General features: G+C 37.2%; 1 protein-coding gene across 2 annotated transcripts in view; it reads left to right on the top strand.

Moving 5' to 3' along the window:
• Positions 1–737: 737 nt before the first annotated feature.
• The window catches only part of LOC131067463 (protein EARLY STARVATION 1, chloroplastic), a 193,259-nt gene continuing 167,357 nt past the window's right edge, over positions 738–26,639 (top strand). For both annotated transcript variants that reach the window (XM_058002488.2, XM_058002486.2), the window contains exons 1-2: positions 738–1,590; positions 23,790–23,881. In XM_058002488.2, coding sequence (XP_057858471.1) covers positions 1,247–1,590; positions 23,790–23,881 — 436 coding nt within the window. In that variant the 5' untranslated portion in view covers positions 738–1,246. The remainder of the gene's footprint in view (positions 1,591–23,789; positions 23,882–26,639) is intronic.

Below are 26,639 nucleotides of genomic sequence, written 5' to 3'. Positions count from 1 at the left end.
TCTTTCCCATATAAACCACACACAATTTATCCTTAACAGATGTCTTTTATGTCTTTGTTATTGTTCGACCTTGCATTCAAGTTGGTATTCCATTTGCTTATTCACTTATCGTTTTGTTTCATTCAATACCTCTTTCTTTTATTCAAAACCTTCTTGGCAATTACCTTAGGCCATTTATTTGGCTCCATCTATTCAACATTTATCAGATATTTTAGGTAGTTAACTATAATTATAATATTAATAAGAGAGGTACATTTTTTTGCTAGAAGCATCTCTTAAGGAAATAATACTTTTATTTTGAATTTGCTTGTAATTAAGCACTTTTAGATCACCTCTACTTGACTTCATTTTATTTTTGAAGTTTTGCTAACCCACACTTCACAACTACTAAACACTACTAGAATCATTGATAACCCAAATTTATAATTCAACATCTCTTCTTTTACAATATAAAAACCATTCTGCAATCTCCTAAAATTCTTTTCCTTCTAGAAATTTCATAATTATACTTCTTATTTAAATCTATCTAAAATACCTAAAATATATTTACTCCCTTAAACCTCATTAAGTTGATTTATTTATTTATTTTAAATCAAACAAAATCAAAATTCTATCTTCTTACCTACTTCATTGTAAAAATACTTAAAAATTAGAAATTCTTTTGTGCTTTTTCGATATGTAAAGAAACATCAATGTAAACTACCCTTCGTTCCCCCACCCAACCAAAAAAAATCCCTGGGAAAAAACATACAATCCCCTCCTCGCATATTTAGCCACTCATGTAGAGGATTACGCGGATTGGAAAGGGACGGAGTGCCCAGCTAGTGCTAGTGGCGGAGTCGGAGTCGGAGTCGGAGTCGGAGTTGGCTCTTCCCTTCTCACGCTTATGCTTGTTCATTAATTCGTGCTTCTCACACTCCTTATCAACCAACAACTGTTCTCGGAATAACAAGAGACAAGAGCCAAGAGCCAAACCCAATAGCGCGCTTTCAAGCTTGAATATTTTTAACAAAGATGAGAGCGAGTGTTAGTATTGAGAGTAAGAGGAAGACAAACGTGACGTGCAACGCCTGCTTACACTCGCACTTGCCCTCGCCCTCGCCCTCGCCCTAGTCTGCTCTATCCCCTTCTTCTGCCCTTGACTCTTACCTACCTTACATTGCATGCGCTCCCGTCCCAGGGAGTCTGCCTTACTCGGAAATGGTGAAGGAAGATCCAGTATAGCAGACAGTAGATAGAAAAAGTAATGGAGAGCGCTATGATGAGAGGAGGGGCCAAGTGGCGGCTAGTGCGGCCACAGAGGCAAAGGAAGCGAATGGCAATGCGAATGACAGTGGCAATGCCAGCAGAGTGTTTGAGGATGAAGGTTTTAATCTGGAGGAAGAGGGAGGAGGAATTGAAAAAGAGGGCTGCGGTTTGCGTATCTTGCATGAAGCCGACTGTGGTAGAGAGGGATGGCGACAGTAATGCAAATAATAATAATATGTTGCTGATGAAGGAAGGAGTAGGAGGAGGAGCTTGGGATGCCCCGCCGCGTTCTCGCCCTCGCACTGCCAAAACCCGCGCAATGCAACCCTTCACATCGGCCCGGTATCTCTCCATTCCTCTCATTTTGTTTTCGCTCTCGTAGGGTTGTCACTTGTCAATGAACACCTCAGGAAAGCCCTGCCTTTACCCAACACTTTGCTTCACTGTTTATTTTGGAATTTCATACTAATTATCATCCCATTCACATCAAAATCCATGATATGTTTCAGGCTTACTTTGATTTGCCATTAGTCAACTCCTTTTTATGAGCACCGAGCCAGCTCTTACTGCGTGGCCTTTATCAGTCAAAGCCAGCTCTTATTGCGTGGCCTTTATCAGTCAAAGCCAGCTCTTACTGTGGGGACTTTATCAGTCAAAGCCAGTTAACCGTCCCCTGAAACCATGTCTGTTGAATTCTGTCACAAATCAAATAACTCACACTTGAGAACATTATATCTTGTTTTGTTGATAGATAAAACGTCGGTTTCAATGGGACCACCACCCCTAAAGGGAAGTCCAGGCCAAATAATCTTCAATATAAACAAGAAACCAAAGATCCAAAAGCCAGATTTACCATGAAGAACAGATCCGCAATATTACACTCTACAGAATTCAACTTTAAGGCGACAGAAAGCTTGAACAAAGATCAGTCATAACGCAGATTACAAAAGCATCTCATTTCCATTGACACAACGAGGAACTCAATATATATTGGAGACCAACCTACCAATCATACAAATTTGAGACCACAGTTATACAAGCACCAATTTAAAGCCGCAAATACCATCTCAGCTTTTGATCACCATTAAATTTCAGCTCAAACTACTGGGACCACATTCATTCCACAAAGATTTCATCCAACACACACTAAAATCAAGCAGAAGAAAAGATTTCTTTTCACAGTTCAGGGTATTGCTGCTGCTAATTGAAATTGTACAAACAGAAAGAAAGAGATACATATAAGCCACCCACAGCTCCAGTCAGTGTAGTATCCCAAATTCCATTAATAATCTTCTCAAGAGATCCTTTTGTTTTAAACTGCGATGCTTTACTTTCCTCAGAAATGGTAATCTTGAAGGCAATGAAAAAACTAGAGAATTCAAGCTTTTACAAAATCTATCATACGATTAGTGATCAAGCATATGCATCAACAACACGCAGTGGTACGTTCCACATATATTTAAGGAGGGTACCTAGATACAAATCATTGCCTGAAGAGAACCAAAACATCTGTACCGGAGCTAGCAACAGAAAAATTGATAAAAATAGAAAACATCTGTACCAAAACATCTGTACCGGAGCAAGCCACCAATATATCTGTATAAAAATAGAGAACCATAACATCTGTACCGGAGCTAGCCACCCATAGATAACAAGAGGTCAGTGTTGACATAATTAAAGGCAAAGCACAATAGAAAAATTTAATAAGTAGAGGAGACAGGAAAAATAAGAGAACGGGCCATGCCACTAAAAACTCTAATGTACAGATGGTCAAGCCATTCTAAACCAATAATCAAATTCCGTGGAAGCTGGAGCCTTTGGATTTCCTTTTTCCAAACCCATCTTTATGACAACTTGTAACACTTAAAAAATTTCAGTGTTCCACGGAAGTGCGTTTCCCCCTCCCAGGCCCAAGTCCCCCTGTCCCCGAAACCCGTCCCTGAAACTTTTTCCCTTTGTTCCCCCATCCCCAAAGCCCGCCCCCGCGTCCACCCGTCTCCCAGTCCCCAACGGCTGTGGAACACTTTTAAAAATTAAAAAAATGTTAATAAATCCTCTAGTGAGAGACTGGGAAACGTACCAATTTCTTTTGGGCAGCTTTTGATCTTCCAACTGAAGTAGGAACAGTTGCCTTTTAGTTCCCTGGGCCCTACCGACAACAACCTACTAACATAATGCTGAATAAACTTGTAGATATCATAGATAAAAATAGAAGTGTCTTCGTGACTATCTTCATTTGGTAATTCCAATGCATAAAACATATAATTACCAATAGCTTATCAGTTTAATCATTAACTCAAGAGAATAACGAGAAGCATTTATCAATTAGGGTAAGCACTGTGATATCACTGTCAGAAAGCGGCAAACCCACCATCGCACTGAATCTTAAATAATGGCATCATCTCTCATGGTACAATGGCTTAATCAAATGATCATATCAAACTTAACAAATATTTAACAGACTTTAACCTACAACAGATTATGCCATAACTATTACATCCTTGCTTTTATCAAATTGTGTACAATTGAAATATTTCTGAAATTTAGGCGTAGTGTCCACTCATATATCATTTATGGAACATGGCACACATATATTTTATTATTGAAGTAAAATCATCTTTCCGATAACAGCACAAAAGTGAAAAGTGTTGTTTTTATGTTCAGAATTCAGTTAGACAGAGACTCAGCAACAATTATATCTCTTATATAATAAATGAAGGAGCAGAAAATCTGCTTTACAATTTAGCCACACACTTGGCTAATATGAAACAATAAGAATAGCACCTCTCCTAGGTGCGATTATACAATGAATGGTATATTTTCTTAATCACAATCTGCCTGATGAAAGAGATGTCGATCTGCTGCTCAATGTCGATCTCCTTGTGGTAGTACGCACTTGTCTTGATGAATTTCTTATCTTCATAGAGAGAGCAGCACCCTCTACAAATACTAGACGATATGGACTCTACCAAACAATGCGTCTCTCCAAGATACGTCGGCCTTTTTGAAAAATGACATATCACTTACAAAAGGTGGTGATCATTAATGAAGCACCTCTTCACAAAAACCGGCTCCAAATAAATATATATCCACAGCTTATTTATTTGCTTATTAATTAGATCGAGAGAAGGAGTATAGCCACGGCTTATTTATTTCCTTATTAATTAGATCGATAGAAGGATGAGGCTCAAAGCTATATCATCAACACTCCCTCTTAGCTAGGGCGGAATCATTTTAGATATTCAATGTCATGGAGTCTCTCAACATGACACCCACAATGGCTACACCCATTTGTGGAATAGAGCTCATCACGGAGTCACTCTACTTGATATCATCATGGAGTCACTCAACATGATGTCCACCATGACTACACTCATGTATGGAAAGAAACATGTGCACAAGTGCCCATCACGGAGTCACTCAACGTGATGTCATCATGGAGTCTCTCAACATGATGTCCACCATGGTTACTCCCATGTGTGGAAAAACACAAGTACAAAGAATTCATCACAAAATCTCTCAATGTGATGTTGTCATGGAGTCTCTCAACATGACATCCACCATGGCTACTCCCAAAGGGTGGAAAGAACCACATCTCTGTCTCAGAGATGGACAAGGGCTTTCACCTCAAATTTCTCCATCTTAGAGAAAAATGCATTATAACAAATCACAAAAGATCACCGATGTTGAGTCTCCCTCTTAGCAAGGGCTTCATTCTCCACAACTCCAAGCTTGTCTCAAAAATGCACAAACTTCACTCTGGAGAGAGGCTTGGTGAGAATGTCAGCTGTCTGATCATCAGTGCAAATATATCTCAACTGAATAGCTTTCTTCAATGCCATATCTCTAATGTAATGGTATTTGATCTCAACATGTTTTGTTCTGTCATGGAACACTGGATTGATAGATAGCTTCACACAGCTTTGATTGTCACAATGAATAGTAGTAGGCTTCAAATATTGTCCAAATAAACCTACAAGGAGCTTCCGAAGCCACATGCTTCTTGAGCTGCTACACATGCTGCAATATATTCGGCTTCTGCAGTGCTTAGAGCCATTGAAGACTGCTTCTTGCTACACCAAGAAATCATGGTAGACCCCAAACTAAAGCAACATCCAGAGGTGCTATTCCTGTCAGTTACGCTCTCGGCCCAATTAGAATCAGAGTAGCCTTGTAACTTCAGATCTACCCCGAAAGTATATCTCAAGCCATATCCTACTACTGTGCCACATAAGTATCTCAAGATATGCTTTGCTGCAACTAGATGAATTTGCCTTGGTTCACTCATGAACTGATTGAGGGCACTCATTGCATAGCAAATGTCTGTTCTAGTATTGACTAGATACATCAATGATCCAATCAACTGCCTGTACATGGTGGGATCTACCAGATCTGAACTAGCTGCAGACTCACTTAATTTCTTCAAATTTGTTTCCATCAGTGTAGACATAGATTTGCAATCTAACATCCCAAATCTCTTCAAGATATCTATAGTGTATTTCCCTTGACTTAGAATAATCTCATTGGATCTTTGCCACACTTCTAGTCCTAGGAAGTAATGCATAAGACCTAAATCCTTCATCTCAAACTCAGAAGCTAGTTCCTCCTTGCATTTGACAATGAGACGTTCTTCTCCAATAAGAAATAAGTCATCAACATAAAGAACCAATATTAAAGTCTCACCATCAATTACCTTGAAGTAGAGATTTGAATCTGCATCATTCTTGGAGAATCCCAAGCTCATCAAGTATCAATCAATCCTCTCATACCAAGCACGAGGTGCCTGTTTAAGGCCATACAATGCCTTTTTTAATCTGCATACATGAGATTCCGTTCCATGAATCACAAACCCATCTGGTTGTTCAATGTACACTTCTTCAATCACACCATTAAGGAATGCTGTCTTTACGTCCATTTGGTGTAGCTTCCATCCTTTAGCTGATGCAATAGCAATAATAGTCTTGATGGATGTATAGCGAGCAACAGGAGCAAAGGTCTCCTCATAATCTATTCCCTCTTTCTGAGAGAATCCTCTAGCCACAAATCTTTCTTTGTACTTTTCAATGCTCCCATCAGCTGCATGCTTGATCTTGAAAAGCCACTTGGAAGATACTACTGATTTCCCTTCTGGTCTAGGAACAACATCCGAAACATCATTCTTGAGAATGGACTGATACTCCTTTGTCATAGCATCTTTCCACACTTGCTGAGTTGATGCCTCGTCAACACTGGAAGGATCAGACTCAATGATGTGACTCATTAATGCCACATAGCCTAGAAACTTTTGTGGTCTTTTGCTTTCTCTGATGTGCCTCTAGGAGCTGCATACTTCTCCGCATCTTGCATAGTCTGTCTAGCCCATAGAGGTCTCTTTCGACCTATAGCAATATCTCTCGGACCATCAGTAGGTTCCAAAGGCTCAACTGGATCAATAGCCTCTTCTGGTTCAGTAGACTCCCTCTGAACCTCAAGAGTATGATCAACGTCCATATCTTGAGGAGTCTCCTGTTCTTCATTATCTATCTCCATGTAAGAACCTTTAGATCTTTTGAATGCAACATCTTCTTCAAAGGAGACATCCTTGCTGATCTCTATTTGTTTCTGTCCTGAAATGTAAATCCTGTAGGCTTTTGAAGATTCATTGTAACCCACAAATATCCCTTTCTTGCCAGATGGTTCTAACTTAGATCTCTTATCTTTAGGCACATGAATATAAACAGGACAACCAAATATTTTCAAATGACTAACATCAGGTTTCACACCTGTAAATGCTTCTTTAGGAGTCATATTTTTCAATATTCGATGAGGGCTCCGATTCTAAACATACACTGCAGTTCTAGATGCTTCTGCCCAAATGAAGGTTTGCAAATCTTGATCATGGATCATGGCTTTGGCTGCCTCAACTATGGATCTATTCTTCCTTTCTGCAACTCCGTTTTGATTGTAAGGAACACAAAACTCCCTCTTAATGCCTGCCTCAATATAGAAGTTACGGAAGCCTCCAAAGGTGTCTTCTCCTCCATTATCGGATCTCAGAATCTTGATCCTTTTCCCGGACAAATTTTCTACTTGAGCCTTAAATTCTTTGAATTTCTCAAGTACTTCAGATTCCTTAGACTTCCAAAAATAAATCCAAGTCTTTCTAGAGTAGTCATCAATGAAGATTACATAATACCAGAAACCACTCAAGGATGCCACAAACATTGGTCCACACAAATCAGAATGAACAAGATTTAGAATACATTTTGATCTACTTTCACTACTATAAAAAGGACCCTAAGTATTCTTACACATTGCACATCCTCTACAAGTACCATCATGCTCTTGACTGAGTTTCGGAAGGCAAGTAACCATCTTCTCCACGGATGGAAGAGCTTTGAAGTGAAGGTGAGTCTCCTATGCCATAGCTTACTCGAACTGGAAGAATCATGCAACAATGCTTGAACTAGGCTAGTAGAAAGTCTATATAGACTCTCTTGGCGAACACCAATCACCTTGGCTGTTTTGATGCTAGAGTTCTTCGACCAAGCAAGAACTTTCCCTTCTAACAATGCAACTTTATATCCTTTGTCCTCCAAAGCTGAAATTGATACAAGGTTCCTTTTGATGCCTGATACAAACAAGACATCACTCAAATGAAGAGGGATGCCAGAATCTAGATGAAGAGAGGTGGCTCCAACACCTTTCACTGAATAGCAAGCATCATCTTCGATTATCACATTCAAGTTGGTTTCTCTTTCTACCAAGTCAGAAAGATGCCCTCGATATCCTGTAATGTGACGTGAAGCACCACTATCAATCAATCAAGTGTTACTATCGGTTGGGACATTGCTTGAAAGAGCTGAAATGAATAGAAATCCTTCTGATTTGTCTCTAGATTCCCTTTGAGGTGACACTTCATCTATGTCAGCCGTAGAAGCATGATGTTTTGGTCTTGTTGGACAATCTCGAGCATAGTGACCATACTTGTCACATCTAAAGCATTGAATGTGAGGGAGATCCTTCTTCTTCTTTGGTTCAGGAGCAGAATCTGATTTTCTGTCTCTTGAAATTTCCTTTTCTTGTGGAAGTTTGAGCAGCAAGTACATGAGTGTCTTCATTGTTAAAGATTTGTCCAATTCCTCTTGCAGCCAATCTGGATTCCTCTTGAATACAATCAGCTTTAAGGCAATCAAACTTTGGTAGCTTAGATCTTCCACTGATACCTTGGATAAAAGGTTCCTAAGATTGACGAAGACCGTTAAGTGCCAACATGACTAAGTCTCTGTCTTCAACTATATCTCCAATGCCATATAGTTGATCCTTCAATTTAGTAATCTTCATGAAGAAAGAGATGATTGAATCTCCTTTAGCCATCTTGATGTGGTGAAGCTGTTGCCTTAAAGCAAGGGCTCTACTAGTGTTATTGATCTTTGATCTCATACAATCCCTCCAAGGTCTTGAACATGTCTCTAGCCGTCTTCATCTTGGAGATAATAGGCACAAGGTGATCCTTCATGGAGTCAATTAAGATCTTCTTGGCCTTTGTGCCATTCTGCCTCCATTGAGTTTTTTCAGTCTCATCATCAGGCTGGGGCTCCTCACTTTCCATGAATTTGAGAATATCATTCTCTTCTAGTGTAATAAGAACTCTAAACTTCCAAGAGGTGAAGTTAGAGGCACCATCAAGTCTATCTCAACCTTGAGTCCGTTCACCATTTTGATGCTAAGATAGACTAGTTAATTGCTGTCCTCTTACCCATATATGATTACCCTTCTTACTAATTGATATCGATCACCATCATAGCTGATGACTAGTTGTGGAATTGGTATTCAGAATGTTGTCGATTTGGTAAGGAATGATATTTGATTATGTTCTTGGAGTATCGATGTCTCCATGCTCCCTCGATGACTTGCATGGTCGTCCATTATAAGTTTATCTCAAATCGATATCTTTCATACAATCAATGTCTCGTAGTATTCCCCACTATGCCAACGATATTGAAGATATTTGGATATGATGCTTGCGATAGATTTGTTGAGTGTATGTGGATTTCACATGGGTTACCTTTGTTGAGGCTTATACAATTATTTGGAATATTATCAATAATAATTATTAATTAAATGATAATATAAATAAATAAATTTCAAAAAATCATTTCTTGATAATTATTATATTAAATAATAACAAAACTTGTTTCATTTAGGATATATGTATATATAACGATCAAGGAGGGGATATGACAATCTGCCTGATGAAAGAGATGTCGATCTGCTGCTCAATGTCGATCTCCCAATATGGACTCTACCAAACAATGTGTCTCTCCAAGATATGTTGGCCTTTTGAAAAATGACATATCACTTACAAAAGGTGGTGATCATTAATGAAGCGCCTCTTCACAAAACTCGGCTCCAACTAAATATATAGCCACAGCTTATTTATTTGCTTATTAATTAGATCAATAGGAGTATAGCCACCACTTATTTATTTGCTTATTAATTAGATCGATAGAAGGATGAGGCCCGAAGCTATATCATCAACAAAAAGCACATGGATACATCTCAATGAATCTCATTGTACAAGTCTGCCACTCAGAATATACAGTTTGGTTAGGATGCCTTCGTATTGAACATGCAACATTGCAAAAGGTAGAAAAGAGAGGGAGAGAATGTTGGAGTGCTTTACTGCCCAACTAATGAGCCTTACGAAACTCTACCACACCTCGCTACTTGATTGTGCCTCTTCCCTTAATGAGGGCAGCAGGTTAGGAGATCTGACAAAGTAAGAGAGAACTATGTGGTTGTTATTATAAACAACATACAAAATGTAAACAAGAATATGCTATCACCATGAGAAGGGTAAATATAAATCCTTATATCTTGTACTTGGCCACGATTTTTCTTTTCCTTTTAAAAACCAGAGAGGGGGTTTGGGGTCTAAAGCCCCTTCTGCAAGCCCAAATTTTAAGCCTTTCAAGACCAGAAGAGACTTCATGGTGGATGTCATTTTTTTATAATTTTTTCTCTTTTAACCAAGATCCAAATTCTTCAATAGTGCAGGATTAGTCACTGTTTTGAGAATTTGCAGGATGTGTTGATGTTGCACATAAAATATGCCACAATTATACACACTTAATAGTTAAATACTCAGGGGATTTAGATTTGTCAAAGGAAGGCCAATGTGGTTGAGGAGATTAAGCATACTTAAACAAAATTTCAAATTAAGTGGATAGTTTGTGAGAGTCTAATGGCAAAAAATACAATATTAATGAAAAATTCAAAAAGCACATTTGAATCTTGAAAAGATAATTTCACCCTACGTAAGCTGTGATTGACAAAGGTGCAGTTTGACGTTGTGAAAGAAGAATAATCTTTGAGCTCTATTGACACTACTGTCATTTTGAAGAATCGTGTTAGGAGGAAGCACAAACATCATGTAGATGTTCTTCGCTGTGAAGGCTTACTTGGATTGGCACTGCCAACACAACATTATTAATTTCGCTGTGTCAATTTACAATGGGTTGTAGGGACAAATAGATTTAAAGAAGGGCTGTTTTTGTGCAATGCATTCACAATGCACTCCAACTACGGATCAATTCTCTACACCTACTTGAGCGAAAAAGATTTCAGCATTTTTTATAAATATTTTCAGCCTTTTTTTGATTTTTTATGTGTGCAGCTTGGATTGGCTTAGAACAAACCCACAAGGGACCCAGGGGCCAAGGCTGGACCTGGAGAAAACCTAGGCTATCTCAAACCCAAACCCATACTAGAATGGAAAGAGGTTGTTGTTAGAATAAACAACAATACATTAAAAAGAGTGATTAAATCATGAAGAGACATACGGTTAGTAGCAAAGGAACACATCCCATTCCAACGGTCACCACTTTGAAGGAAGGTTGTAACCCTCCAAGCCTGATGGAGGAGTATAAGAAAACAACACCCATGCATTCAAGGCATCATCGGAGGAGATGAGATTTGGTATTTATAAGAAAGTAAATATACAGCAGTTCGATTCTATACAGTGGCTGTGGTATAAGTTCCCCATACATAGCATAATGAATACCGTTTATATCTGCATACTACTGACTAATAACGTATTATTGTTTATGATCAGTATTGTATTGGTAATTAATTATTGGTCAATGCTTAAGTATTGCATTGTTGTTTGAGGATCAAATAATCGTGTTAGGAGGAAGCGCAAACATCATGTAGATGTTCTTCGCTGTGAAGGCTTACTTGGATTGGCCCTGCCAACACGACATTATTAATTTTGTTGTGTCAATTTACAGTGGGATGTAGGGACAAATAGATTTAAAGAAGGGCTGTTTTTGTGTGATGCATTCACAATGCACTCCAACTACGGATCAATTCTCTACACCTACTTGAGTGAAAAAGATTTCAGCATTTTTTATAATATTTTCAGCCTTTTTTTGAGTTTTTATGTGTGTGCAGCTTGGATTGGCTTAGAACAAACCCACAAGGGACCCAGGGGCCAAGGCTGGACCTGGAGCAAACCGAGGCTATCTCAAACCCAAACCCATACTAGAATGGAAAGAGGGATTAGTTAGAATAAACAACGATACATTAAAAAGAGTGATTAAATCATGAAGAGACATACGGTTAGTAGCAAAGGAACCCATCCCATTCCAACGGTCACCACTTTGAAGGAAGGTTGTAACCCTCGAAGCCTGATGGAGGAGTATAAGAAAACAACACCCATGCATTCAAGGCATCATCGGAGGAGATGAGATTTGGTATTTATAAGAAAGTAAATATACAGCAGTTCGATTCTATACAGTGGTTGTGGTATGAGTTCCCCATACATAGCATAATGAATACCGTTTATATCTGCATACTACTGACTAATAACGTATTGTTGTTTATGATCAGTATTGTATTGGTAATTAATTATTGGTCAATGCTTAAGTATTGCATTGTTGTTTGAGGATCAAATAATCTCGAAAAAGGGGGAGCATAAAGAACAGATCGAACTTGCAACCATCAGGGAGATAAGGCGATACTCTGGGTTTTTTCTATTAAAGAGACAAAGATATTCCCTCTCTAACCTACCCTTAATAGTTAAGAATTATAATCCAAGGTAAACTAGGGCATTTTATAAAAGGGGACATTACACAATTCTTGTTCCAGCAAAGGTTGTATGGCCATTCCTCTTCAACACAAGCATCCTCCAGAATTTTGTATCCAATTTTAACCGAGTACTTACCTTGTTGTGACCCACACCAAATAATTTCATCTTGCTCACTTGAAATTAGTACTTTCCTTTCCAAGAAAATACTTTGGAGCAGCTCAGCATTATTTCTATCGAAATTTAATTCTCCAATAGGTTTCCATCTCCATCCATCTCTGCCATCCACCCTAATTTTCTCCAAAAAATCCACTACTTTAATACCCCATCGATCCTTTGTTATTTGCTTTAGATTGTTGAATCTAACATCCTCCCCCAATATCGGATAACGATCCTAGGAATCCTCCCAAAAGCACACGGAGTTATCATGACCCCAAAGCCATGTGATATGATCAACAATTAAAGGATGACATGAAATCATAAAGTTCCAAATTGCCAAGGCACGCCGAGGATCTTTAATGGTCAGTATTCTCTCTTTCGCCTGGCTATCAAGATATTTGGCCCTCAAAATCTTGACCCATTTCTGATCTGGATTTTATACATTCTCCAAATGAGTTTTACCCCCATTGTGTTGTTCATTACCTGCCAACTTCTCAAACTAGCACCACTTGCTTGCTTTGGTTGACAAATTTCCTCCCAAGCAAGCAAAGGAATCTTATCTTGATCCTGATTGCCATTCCAAAAAAATTTCCTCATTTTTGTTCAATCACCTTGAGAATCTTTGATGGGATTTGTAGACACATCATTGAAAAGATGGGAATTGCAGATATGACTGATTTTAGCATAAGTAACCGTCTCGCAAAGGTAATCCACTTAGTCTTCCAACGATCCATTTTGAGAAGGCAACTATTCACTAAGTTTTTCCAAAGTTCGGTTCTACATGCTCTCTCAAAGAGCAGAATACCCAAGAACTTTCCTGGCAAAGCTCCAGATTTGATCCCAAGAATTCTAGCAATTTCTCATTGCTTCTCTATTTTTGTGTTCAAAAAAATTTCTGACCTTCTCTAGTTGATTTGCTGGCCAGAGACACTATTGTACACATCCAAAGTGGCTTTCATACAACGTGCTTCTCTGAAAGAGGATTCCCCCATCAGTAATGTGTCATTCGCAAATTACAAGTGTGAAGTAGGATCCACCCTGCAAGCAATTTTCACTCCCTTCCACTCGCCATCTCTTCTCTTGGAGATATATCTTCCAATTACCTTGGCCATAATTATGAAGAGAAAGGGGGATATAGGATCACCTTGCCTTATGCCCCTTCAAATCTGGAAAAAACCTTGAGGTCTACCATTAACTAAAACATAAAAGCGTGGGCTGCAAATTCAGCTGCGCACCCAAGACACACATTCAGGGCCAAAACCAAATCTGCTCAATACATTCAGCAAAATTCCTATCAATTTGATCATATGCTTTTTTAATATCTAATTTTATAAACATCCTCTTGGGTTTAGTCATTCTGATCGAGTGAATAGCTTCATGCGCAATTATAATGCCTTCTACTATAGATCTATTTGGAGCGAAACCACTTTGTTCTTCAGAGATGATGGAACCCAAAACCTTCTTCAGTCTGTCTACCATTACTTTGGAAATAACTTGTAGATTGTGTTGCACAAAGAGATTGGGCGAAAATCTAAAAGGATTCCACAATTTCTCTCTTGGGGATAAGGACTAGCGTTATGTTATTCAAGGTCTTTGAACACTGCAGTATCAACTCTTGATTCTTCAACCACACCCCATGAATCATCTTTAATTATATCCCAGAATTTGTGAAAGAATATTGTTGGAAAACGATCTGGGCCAAGAGCCTTGTTCTCCATCCATTGAGAAAAGGGCAGGTTTGACTTCTTCTAGTTTAACGAGCGCTTGAAGCATGCTGTTCTGTTCTTCGAAGATGAGCTTTGGGACGACATTAAATAATGTATCATCCAAATCCAAACGCTGGCCATCCACCGCTGATAGGAGGTTTCTAAAATATGAGACTGCTTCTCTATCCTTTCTCTCCTTTAACCATTGACCTACCTTTTGCATTCTTAATGGCATAGATTTTGTTACTAGACCTCCTAGCTTTATTTGAATCGTGGAAAAATTTCCTGTTTCGATCCCCCTCTTTTAACCTCTCGACTTCTGGCACTAGAAGACTTCTTATCTGGAAAGAACTTCTGAATATTGTGATTTCAAATACTTTTCCTCATTAAAATCAACTACTTTCATGTTCCGTTGGATAACTTGGCAATGAAGTTTTTCAAGTTGTTGTTTCAGTTGAAGCTTTTAATTTAAGTAATAATTAAATGTTTCTATAATGGTCATTTGGTTAGTTAGTTTAGGATATTTCCTTTTCGTAATTTGTTCTTATTTAGAATGTTTCTTTTCGGTCATTTATTTCTGTTTTAGAAACTTGTAATTTTCTATATAAGGCTTAAGTAATATACAACGTCGATTATCATTTCATGGTATCGTAATAGGTTCTTTTTTGGCAATTTTTTTGAGTAAAAAAATTCCTGGTTTTACCTAGAAATTTTTGAGGAAATCTTTGGAAGTTTTTTAATCTGTTTTTTTAAAACAAAAATCGTATTTTTTGGCATATTTTTAATAGAATAAAATTCGTGGTTTTTTCTGCTGGAGATCGAGGGTTTTTACCAGCAAAGTTTTTGAACGATTTTTTGATAAAAATCGTGGGTTTTCTGTTTTTTGTGGCTAGGGTTTCAACATGCGAAGATTTCATGCTTTTGCATGATTTTTTCTACAAAAAATCATTAAGGGTGTTGCTGTTTTTTTCAAAAAAAATCATGGTGGTTTTTTTGTTTGTTTTTTGCATGATTTCTTCATACAGAAATTGTGTGTGTTCTTGTTGCGGTGTGATGTCTTGTGTTTTGTCGCGCAAAGTTTTTCATGGGTTTTCTAAATTTTTCTACAAAAAAAATTCATGGAAGGGTTTTGTATAATTTTTTTCAAAAAAATCAGAGAGGGTTTTGTATGATTTTTTCTTAAAAATCGTGATCATGGGGTTTTACCGTTTTTCACAAAATGAAGGTTTTTGCCGATTTTTTCACAAAATCGTGTGTGATTTTAGCATTGCATTGAGGGTTTGACGATTTTTCCAAAACTGTGGTTTTAGTTTTTTGCCGGTTTTTTTGTCAACAAAAGTTGAAGTTATTGAGAAGTTGATGGCTTTGTTACCCAACATCAGGTTTGAAGGATTGTGGTAATCTTGGTCATATCCAGAAGTTTTGCAGAATCAAGAAGGTCTTAGTAGGCTCATGTCAGAGCGTTTTGAAGAGAAGGGGACAAGCTTTTTTTTGCATTCATGGCCGAATGACCTATAGATTATGCCAAGTCTTCTGTAGGGTAGTTAGTAGAACGACCATTAAGGTGGGGGGGGGGGGTTATTAAAGTAATTATATAATGTTTCTATAATGGTCATTTGGTTAGTTGGTTAGTTTATGATATTTCCTTTCCGTAGTTTGTTCTTATTTAGAATGTTTCTTTTCGGTCTTTCGTTTCTATTTTAGAAACTTTATTTGTAATTTTCTATATAAGGAGTATTCCTTTCCTTTATTAATATACAACATTGATTGTCATTTCAGCTTTTCTACAAAAATATCCTTAAAATGCACTCTATTCCACTCATTCAAATTGGATTTAATGAATTGAAGCTTGAAATTTTTAAAGGCCTTTCTACCTTCTCTGGTCAAAGCAGTAGCCCACCATTCCACGATTAAGTCTTTGAGATCATCTGCTCTCAACCACATCTTTTCAAATTTGAACGAGCACCTGATTTGAATGGAGTCATGCTACAATAGCAAGGATATTGGAAAGTGATCCGATCCCATGAAAGGGAGTATATTCGCCTCAAAGACGAAGGGATGATCTACCCATCTTTCGGCTAAAAGGAAATAGTCACGTTTCTTTGCTATGTTAGAAAACTTTGTTTGTGATTAGTGTAAGTAAAGGCTCCGATATTATGTTTTACTTACAACAGACCACAACTTGTGACAAAAATCCATTTGAATTGCCCCAAAGAGACCTTTTAGCCCCTTTTTTATTCCCAGCTTCTAGTGTTGCATTAAAATCACCCCCAAGAATCATAATCTTATTACCATAGTGTTGGATAATACTAGAAAGACTATGCCAAACTTCTCTTTTTTGACTCTTAGGTCCATAAACATTCAAAATGTAGATTTCTCCACCAAATGTATTGGGAAAAACTCTTACCAACTGCCAGTTTTATCTTGCAAGATCAAGTCCGCTCTAACAGTAATGGGGTTCGACTAGAAGCCCAAACCACTTGATGCTCCCTTCGCCTCAACAAAGAACCCTTTCCAAAACTTCCATCTCCTAAGAATCTGTTCGCTCTCCTCCCTTTTAATTTTGTTTCTTGCAGAAGCACCACATTTGGCCTCATTTGATCAAAACATCTCTTGATCAGATGCCTCTTGTTAGAGGCATTACAACCCTTGACATTCCAAGATAGAGTTTTCATTGCTCATTGGGAAGGGCAAAGCCCTTCCCAGATCTAAGTTTTCTTTGGCCTTTTGCACTTCCCGCTATTTCTAGTTTCATCTTATTAGTCTTTGGACCCTTAGATTTCTTCTCTCCAATATTGACTTTGTCTATAGTAGTTTTGGATTGGCATATAGTTCGCTTCTCTAAATGCCCTCAACGTCCCCTAAACCAGAACATCTTTTTCATCAAACAAAAGGAAATCAAGAGAGTTTCTAGATTCTATTACTGGAGTCAGATGATTTGTTATCTTGACCCCTTTCTGAGAAGGAACTTCCTTGACTGGGGACATGTGGATATCTTTTATAGTCTGTTCCTAGTTTGCTAAATTTTCCACCTCATTATCTGCAACTGTTTGAGACTCATTGCCCTAGTTAATAGACTTATGCTCCATATAGTCGATGGCTTCTAGACCCACACAGTAATGGGTTTCCTTGTTCAATACAAGAGAGTCTTGCTTCTCTGTGTTTTTTACAATCAGTTCCATAATTTCTATGGGACATTCCAAATCCCTCATTTACCCACTCTAGATTGTCTCTAAAGCTTTTCTCCGTTTTTGTCCTTTCATTCCTCAGGATGACATCCATCCCTCCTTGATCTCGGGTTTTAGCCGATGCAACATTTTCATTTAACCCTTCCTTTCCATCTACTTGATGCTTGAAATGACTTGGGAATTCGATCAGGTTCTCTTCTTCCCATTTTTCCAATTATTCAGACAAAGAAGGGTTCACTGACCTCATCCCTCAACATCTGATACTAGCCTTCTGCCCATACCCACTTGTACTAGCTCTTTTGTAGTTTGGTGTTCTGTAGTTGGGTTTTCCTTATTTTCATTACTCATTCTGACTAGCTTATTTGTCAAATGATCTTTCTCCAATTCTTTTCTTTTTTTTCTTTTTTCTTTGAGACAATCTTCAGCCGAATGGCTCAATACTTTACAAACCTTATAGATTTTGACTATGTCTTCTACCTCAATTTGCTACCTTCAAACCCCTTCCTCCGACCACATTTCAATTTCTTTGGGTAGCGGGGGATTTGGTTTGAGTATATGCAGATCCGTGCATATATACTGAAATCTCTTTTCTCTATGGCCTCATCAGCCTTAGTAAACCTTCAAATCATGTTCCCTATGATTTTTAGGGTTTCTAGCTCCCAATACTCCTGCGAAAAAACCCATGCAGCCCATCATAAAAGGACCATTGTTGAGAATGTATTGCTTCTCTCTAGCATTATTGTAGATAACCCAAAAAAAGCTATTCGGCAAAGTTTTTAAAACGACATCCTTCCCCCACTGGTCGTCACACTAATTTTGAACCCTAGAAAAGGTTGGCCACTCCCCAATCCATTTCATATAAAAAGCTCTATCTCTAAGTATTTTAATAGCTTCTCTCCAATCTATATTATCTATCTTAAGGGAAACAACTCAATTTTCAGCAATTTCAATACTTACCTAGTCCACCATTTTCGAGCTAGTTTGACCTTTCGGTTTCCAGATTTTGCCCTCCAAACTTCTGAAGTTCACTCCCAAGCCAGAAGAGAGTTTTGCAAATCCCCACCTAATTTGCGGATTACAAGCTTGGTCCAAGCTTGCTCGCCACAGCCCAGAGAAATACTTTTGCCTCCTAGTTGTTTGATCCTCCCAAGCTCGCCCTGAACTGATCAACCATGCCTGAAACCCTAGTTTCCTGTCACTCGTTGCCATTCCCTTATGAATAATATACTTACGTACAAAATTTAATTTTTAAACACAAAAAATAGTCTAAATTCAACATAAATTACTACAAATTAATGAACATAATTTTAGCCTAAAATTCAACATAAATAATTATAATTCTATAAATATAAATTGGTATAAAATTTAAATCTACTAACCTCCCACTCAAGTCTTTATGAGAAGGTGCTTTGTAGCCTTTTTTTGCAACTACCAATGCGGTTATCAAATCCTCTCAATAAGGACTACTCGCTACATTGAGAGTAATTTTGTTTAAGTGCCAAAAATCAGTACATGCCATATCCACATGTTCATGCACCTCCCTATTCCAACCTGTAGCTTCCAATGATTATTGTGCTCTAGGAGTGCTTGTAGGCACAAAAAAACTATTTGGCATGCATGTAGGTGTAGGCGTTGCCACTGACACTCTACTTGAAGTAGATGAAGGAGTGGTGGATTTTCCTTGGATGCGGGGATCACGAAGAGAGCCCACTATGCCTTGACTTGTTGTATCCTCATCTGATTTTGGTTGGACTTGAGCACCTTGACCATGAGCTATGGCTGCCCTTGTCTTCTCCTTTTGCAATTTTTTCATTTCTACCAACGCAAGTAGGGCATTCGTCTCCCTTTGTATCTCTTCAGTGGTATTGGTACAGGGCTTGGCATCATGACGAGTAATGCCTACAAGATGGTATTTGAGGAGTTTTATGCCTGCTTGATACAAGTTTGTGCATCAAATGCAAATAAATAACCCAGGTATCAGTTCTTGACAGACATATATCCCTCTCAAGTTCCAGTTGGACAAGTACTTGTAATCGGTGGTGGCACTAGCATTGATGGGGTAGACCGTAAGGCTGAAGCTGATCCATAAGCTTCTCTATTTGCCATTATATGATGTATTTAACCTACAAATACAAAGTTAAAGCAGAACACTATTTTTTTGATACAAGAAAAACCTAAATTATACACAAATTACTAAAAATCAACCTAAAATTGGTTTAAATCAGTAAAAAATTAATATAATCTAAATATTCTAAACATTGTATAAAAAAAAAAAGATTAAAATAAAAAAATAATTTGGATATGCAAAAGATGTGAAAAGATCAGAAAAACTCAACAAAAAATGGTGGTGAATCTTATTTTTTGGAAATTAAATGCAAAAATACTAAGTTTTAGGATGTGATGATTTTTTTAATGCTAGATGCAACATTTTGCATCCAAAATGAAGTAAAATGTTTCAAAAAAACAAAAAAATGAAAAACAAAATCCTGACATCTACTTCAAATCTGCCTATGAAATTCACCAAATAATCCTTTTCCATCTTCTTTCGATGATGGAAAAATGCCATAAATAGTGTGTTTGATGTTGGGGATGGTTTTCTTGCCTTGTAGAGCGAAAATGAGAGGAGTTTTGATTTTTTGCCTGTTTTTTGACCTGTCGGCCTTTTTTGCAAACATGGGTGAGTTTTAAGCCGGACTTGTCGACTTTTTGGCGAGTACTCCTTAGAAAGTTGGTGAGTTAAGTTGCTAGAAAGTTGGTGAATAAATGGCTGGAGAACTTGGTGTGTGTTTAGCTTGGCGAGTAGTCGATGACTCAGCAAGTATGCCATCTTTGTTTCAAACCATTTTCAATTGATAATTGTGTTTCTAAAATAAACAGCAATGGTACTAAAAAGAACCTATAATTCTAATGATACATTAATTTCATCGAGTATTTTACCTATTGTATCCTCAAATCAATCACATGTTTATACAAAAGAACATAATTAAAATCAATTCCAATGGAAACTTATTTTGTTATCGATGCAATGAATACACCAACTCATAGGATTAACTACTTGCTAAAAAATGTCCTCTTCCTTTTGTTGAATATCCTCTTTTCCTTTTTATAAATCATCCTTCCAACTTCTTCTCCATCGAATCAGTTGTAATTTAAGAGAGTGACCGTTTTCTCAACCTTTCTATCATTTTATAATTTTTCAATTCTTCTAACTTCTCAGTCCCAGCCTCTTGCTTGAAAATTTTACTCTTTGTTTAGTGCAACAACAGATTGGATGAATATTTAATTTAGCGTTTCACTCTAATAATAAACTTGTGCGAGGAATCAACTCATTTGTTCTCTCCAATAATAACTTTGCATAGGCATTTATATCATTGGTTCACCGTAATTTGCATAAACATTTAACTCATACATTGAACTCTCATTCATAATTTTGTATGAGCAATCAATCTATTCATTAACAACTCCCAATCATTCCTCTAAGTGGACTATTAGAATATTAAAATAATGTTAATTTTAGTATTAATGCTCAATAGTGTATATTCTATTTTAGTAAGATCTTCTACGATCTTCTCAGCAGTTTCTTATTAGAAACTTGCTATTCTTGTAAATACTCTTGTATTATTTATGAGCGTCTTGCTCATTCTGTTATTAATCAATTCTTTGAAATCCATTGCGTGTCTCGCACTGTTTTATGGACTTGCACTCAGACATGTGTCTTCAACTAATTTTTTTCCATTTTTAATTTTGTACCATCCAAAACAAAAATAGTTTCTATTTCTTGTATATGAAACTGGATTAAAAAAGGCACTTATTTTTATTCAAGCTCATAAAATGAAAATAATTCATAAATACCTATATTACCCCGAGTTTCTGGGACGGGCAGATGGGGAAATGGGTTTCCGGTATGTTTTTTTTTCCTGGTGCAGGGGATGGGAAATCTGAAATTTATATAACATTGTAACACAGTAAACATTCATCATAGCAACATAATAACATTTATAAATCAGAATCTAGATTCTAAATCTAAAATCATTGAATCAATGGAATGGATTTTCCTTATATCTGGTGGATAATAGAAATACTATTAATGTCAACCAAATTAAAGTTTAAACAATGGAATGGATTTTGCTTGAACTGAACAAATCTTGGAATGGATTTTCCTTACATCTGGTGGATAATAGAAATAATATTAATGTCAACCAAATTAAAGTTTAAACTCTGTCCCTCAAGATTGCTGTTTTTGTCTAGTTATGGAGTTTGTACGAAGTGTTGAATGAAGGAGAGATTAGTGGTTCATAAGTGATGAACTGATTTGTTTGGGACAGAAAGTTGACCATCTGGATTGAAGCATAGTTAAGAGAGGCATATAGGTATTCTGTAAAATCCTTCACTGAATTTTTTTACCAAAATTTATATCTTCCCACTGGATGGTTTGTCAAATGGCTTGCAGGTAGATAGGAATGCAGTGTTTTCTGATTAGTAAGTTTGTTTAATTATGGAGTTTTCCAATTTCCCCACATATCATTTATCATTATGCCAGGAATTCATACATGAGACATTAACATATGCATAGCTAGACAATAACTATATATTTAATCCTTTGCTGTTATAGCAGAGATACATATGTTTATTACAAAACAGAGATACAGTGAATCAATTTCTGACCTTACATGCAGATACACATTGAGCCCTGTCTGTGTTAGAGCAACAGCCAGACGTCTGTTAGTATAATGGTAATTTGTCTCCCAATCACCCTGAGAAATCCTCACAACATTATTTCTCAGACCCGCGATTTCAGTGGTCAATACATATCGCTGTGATTTGCGGCCTTATTACCCTTTCACTGAGTCAACTTGCTTCCTCCTTGTGCACGTGGCCAGAAAAGGTATAAAAAATAGATTTTTTTTTTTTTTAAATGCCTCCAGCCACCGGAAACGTCTGTCCGTCCCCGGGATGGTCGGGGGACAGCTTGGCCGTACCCAGCCGTCTAGGGGACGGTCAACGGTCTCCGAACAAAGCGTTGACCGTTTTCAAGTTTCTGGGACGGCTTCCAAAAAAATTGCTTTTTTTAGGGACGGCTTGGAAATGTTTCCGGCTGTCTCCCCGTCCCTGAAACCGTTTTTGTTTCCAAAACGTGTGCCTTTAGGGTGGTAACGTGTTTCTGGGTGACACTGATAAATACTCTTTCTATTATGAAATATGGAGCACATGGCTGTTCTAAAATTAAACTAATTTTTGGGTGCAAACATAGAATTGTTTAAAGCTATTAGAAAATATGGTTAGGGCAATCTATGAGAAGAACTGTTTCAACCATGGTTGAGGTATTGACCTTGAAAGTCCTCCATCCCTTCTTCCATCTGCATACATCAAAACCTCTTTAGCATCTGTTGAAAACATAATTAAATTAAACTATAGTAAAAATGAAATTAAAAATATGCGTAAATGGAAATACTATTTAAGTTAGCCATCAAGTTTTTTATCAATAATTTCAATCCATCAATTATTTAACCTGGCAAAATGTCAATGAAAAGGTTTTTGGAAGTGCCTTCAAATATCAACAGTAGCATAATAGGTAATTATAGTCTGGTTATAATAAAAGGAGATGTTATATCATCTACTTCTCTTCTTCTAATGCCCAGCTAGAATCCTTTATGCACTAAAGGACTCCCAAAATCCCAGCAATGAAGATATATCAATGTTCTGCTGTTACTTTGCTTGCACAACTTCTTGGGGGTGAAATCACCTCTTTTTTCAGGGTGGCGGTTATGCATTTGTCTTGATGGGTTTGAAACTGCTGCCAGTGTTGATGGGATTTCATCTTTGATGCTTTAGGCATTGCTTGAACTGGATGTTTTGCAACTGATGCCTGTGAAATCGGTGGTTTTGTAATCGTTGTTCATGTAAAGGATAGTTTTGTCATGATACAAGAAATACTCCATTTAGAGCCCTGCTGCTGACTGTTTCTGATTGACTGATGAAGGGGTTTGAATTATCTTGATCCTTATGGATAAAGATCAAGCGTTGGAGTTGTAGAAATCCAACCTAATCCTACAAGATGAGATTAAGGGACATGGGTGTATTGGTCTAACTCACAACTTTCTCATAGCTATTTAAGGGTAGCTAAGTCTTAATAATAATTTTTAGTGAGTTATCTTTTGCAATACTGCAATTCATCTAAATTCTAATTGGGATGTTAAAAGAATTAAAACTTATGCATATGATATTTTTCCATTCACCACTACTTTAACTTATTAGTTTTCAACATTTCCGCAGATGTGATAGAAAATGTTGGTAGATTGCCAATAAAAATATGGATAAGTTTTTTAGTTTAGACAATAGCTGTACATAGTTTGAAATTTCACTGTTATATGAAAAAAATCTTTGAATTTTTGTGTTAATCATATTATATTTCCTTTGCAGACCTCGAAAAGTTTCTGATCAAGAAGAATTCCCTCCTCGACGCACTCAAAGAAATTGTGTACCTCCATCTCGAGATACTCCTCCCAAAAGAGGTACATTTATGTTATTATAGAATTCTGATTGAAGCTTTAGACTTATGCTGTAACATCATGATATTTTTCAAGGTTGTGATGAATCAATGTCTATGGAATGAAAACTCATTTGAAGAAGGAGCTGAAAGTGGTACCATTCTCATTTTGTATCTGACACTTGGACCCTGTCACATTCTTGACATATTTTTGCGATGTGGAAGACAAGGTAGTTTAAGGAAATACCTGAAATTGGTAATTTATGGGCTAATATCCTTGTAAATTGTAGTTGGTGAATAGTCTTGACTACTTTATGGCTATGCATACAAGAACAACCAGTGCATAAATGGAAACAAATATCTCAATATTAGCCATTTTTGAACTCTTTTGCATGACATATAAGTAAAAGATGAGGTTGCTTCTTAGGTCAGGATCAAATCATGTGCCAATTAAGCATCTGATACACCCCCACTGTTGAAGAACACAAAGGCATTATTCTCCATTTTATCTTGTATTCTTCAAATTTTGTACCTCTGGGTTTTGACCTCATTTCCATTCTCACAAGTAAACCCAATCTGCCAATCCGCCAAACCCAGGGTACATGTGGGTAAAAGTTGGATAGTCATTAATCTTTGGCTGCACAATAATTGAGATTTGATGACATTAAACTTCAATACCATCCTCTTCCGAGGTATATATTATTTTCATGAAACTTTCAAGCAGGTTTGACTGGGCACGTCTAGTGTATTCAACTTTGCCCTCCATTTATCTTATTTCCCATCTCAATTTATTGTGCTAGCAACACCTTTTCTATAATACTCCATCCATGTTGTTTAAAAATTCTCTTTTGCCTTCTTTTGTCTTTAACTTGCCCCTCTTTTTCCTCTTTGAATTTGTGTGCTTCAGAATCTCTTCTTTCTTCCTTTGTTTATCCTTCATGTTTATGATTGCCCCCTCATTTGGAGACAAGATTTTGTTGCCCTGCCAGAGTCTTTTGAAATTTTGGTTTCAACACCTATTCTGTTGCTTCTATTTGAATTTCTAGAAGAGGAATTTGGAGGTTTAGAGTCTAATCCTTTAACATTCACTAAGCTTCTGGAGTGGTCTACATTGTTTTCATGGTGCTCCAGGCAGCCATAGGGTGCATTTGCTCTAGTTGTGCACTTATGGCTCACTGTAGTGGACTTGATCATTTTTCTAAATAACTATATGTTTCAGTGGATGGGATTAATTAAACAGTTAAACAATTAGGGTTATCCTCTTCGGTTGAGAGCTTAAAAAATAAGGATCAAGGTGGCAGTTGGGGCAATTTGCTTAAGACCCATTAGTTGTTGGTGGAATCTCTATTTTCTTTTGTTTAGCTGAGCACACTCATTTATCAATATCTTTAGATCTTGTATTGGCTCTTTTAGGGTGATTGATGATATAGTTGGTCCTCCTATTCAACACTCTGATTCTAATGTATACCTGGGACAACACTAATTGAGCCCCTTATTTATGATCTTTTCTTGATTGATGTTGGTGCACACGATTTTGGGTTAACATTTGATGTTGGTGCACACGATGATTTCTTGATTGATGTTGGTGCACACTTGTCTCCAGGGACTATTTGGAAAATTGAAATACGGGCTATAGTGAGATTTTGGGTTAACATTTGAAACACTTTGATGGCTAATCACTGTCTTACACTACACCATTTGTATGGATATCAATCTAAGTAACTGGAATTGCCAGCTCTTCGAACCTTGCTTGCAGAAATATTGGTATCAATGTCAAAAATGTAAGTAAAAATTGTTTAAGAAAGAAATCCAATTTTTGATGAGAAAAGAAATGTTACTTTGGGAAGCAATAAATTCTGGAGAATGTGGTGCTTTTTCTTAAAGGGTGATAAGGGCTAATCATTGTGTAATTCTACACCATTGGTGTGGATGCCAATTGAAGGAACTGGAATTACCAGCTCTTCCAACCTCGCTTGCAGAAATATGGGTATCAATGTCAAAATTGTAAGTAAAAAATGGTTAACAAAACAATCCAATTCTTTAAGAAAAAAGAAATGTTACTTTGGGAAGCAACAAACTGTGGAGAATGTCCTGCTTTTGCTTATAGGGTGATAAACATAGACTTTTGATATTAAAAAATGGAATATACTCTAGGCACAAACTCCTTTTACTAAAAATTAAGCACTTCTTATGCCTAATCCTCCATGGAAAGATAATGGCAAAGGATCAAATGAGATAAAGGCATAGTTACCAGGAGACCTGTCTCCTACCCCTGGAGACGCGTCTCTTGTATCGAAGATGGCCCCGGAAACTTCTTGACACAGGGGGTGCTTTTGGTTGCCATTTCTTGCCATTTCTGAAGTTTCCCAACCAGAAATTGACATCTCCTGCGAGAAGACTTAGGGTGAAATACAGTTTAAGGCAAAAAAAGAAGTAAATAAATAAAATAAGCCTGCAGCAAACCAAAGTCATAGGGAAATAACTAATAAGGAAACCGTGTCGCATGAAGTAAACAATCCCTGCAAAGTTATAGTGATTGGATCTACTGATACTGTAGACTTTTTGAGAGGGACATAAGTAGTTGTATGACTGATTTTTTGTCATTGTAATGGTCTAAAGAGAAATTGCCTTTACTATTTAGCCGACAATATTAAGTGTGCTCAACACCCATATTACCTTACTTTCACTAAACCATTTAGACTGGCTATGGTACTGGCAGCATAAGCAATTTTATTTTCAGTTTTTGTTCAATTTTAAAGTTAATGCTTAACTTTACCACTATT

Source organism: Cryptomeria japonica, chromosome 3 (assembly GCF_030272615.1).
Source record: "Cryptomeria japonica chromosome 3, Sugi_1.0, whole genome shotgun sequence".
NCBI classification, from domain to species: Eukaryota; Viridiplantae; Streptophyta; class Pinopsida; order Cupressales; family Cupressaceae; genus Cryptomeria; species Cryptomeria japonica.
The sequence above is the reverse complement of the archived record's forward strand: the minus strand, read 5'-3'. Positions and strand labels throughout refer to the sequence as shown.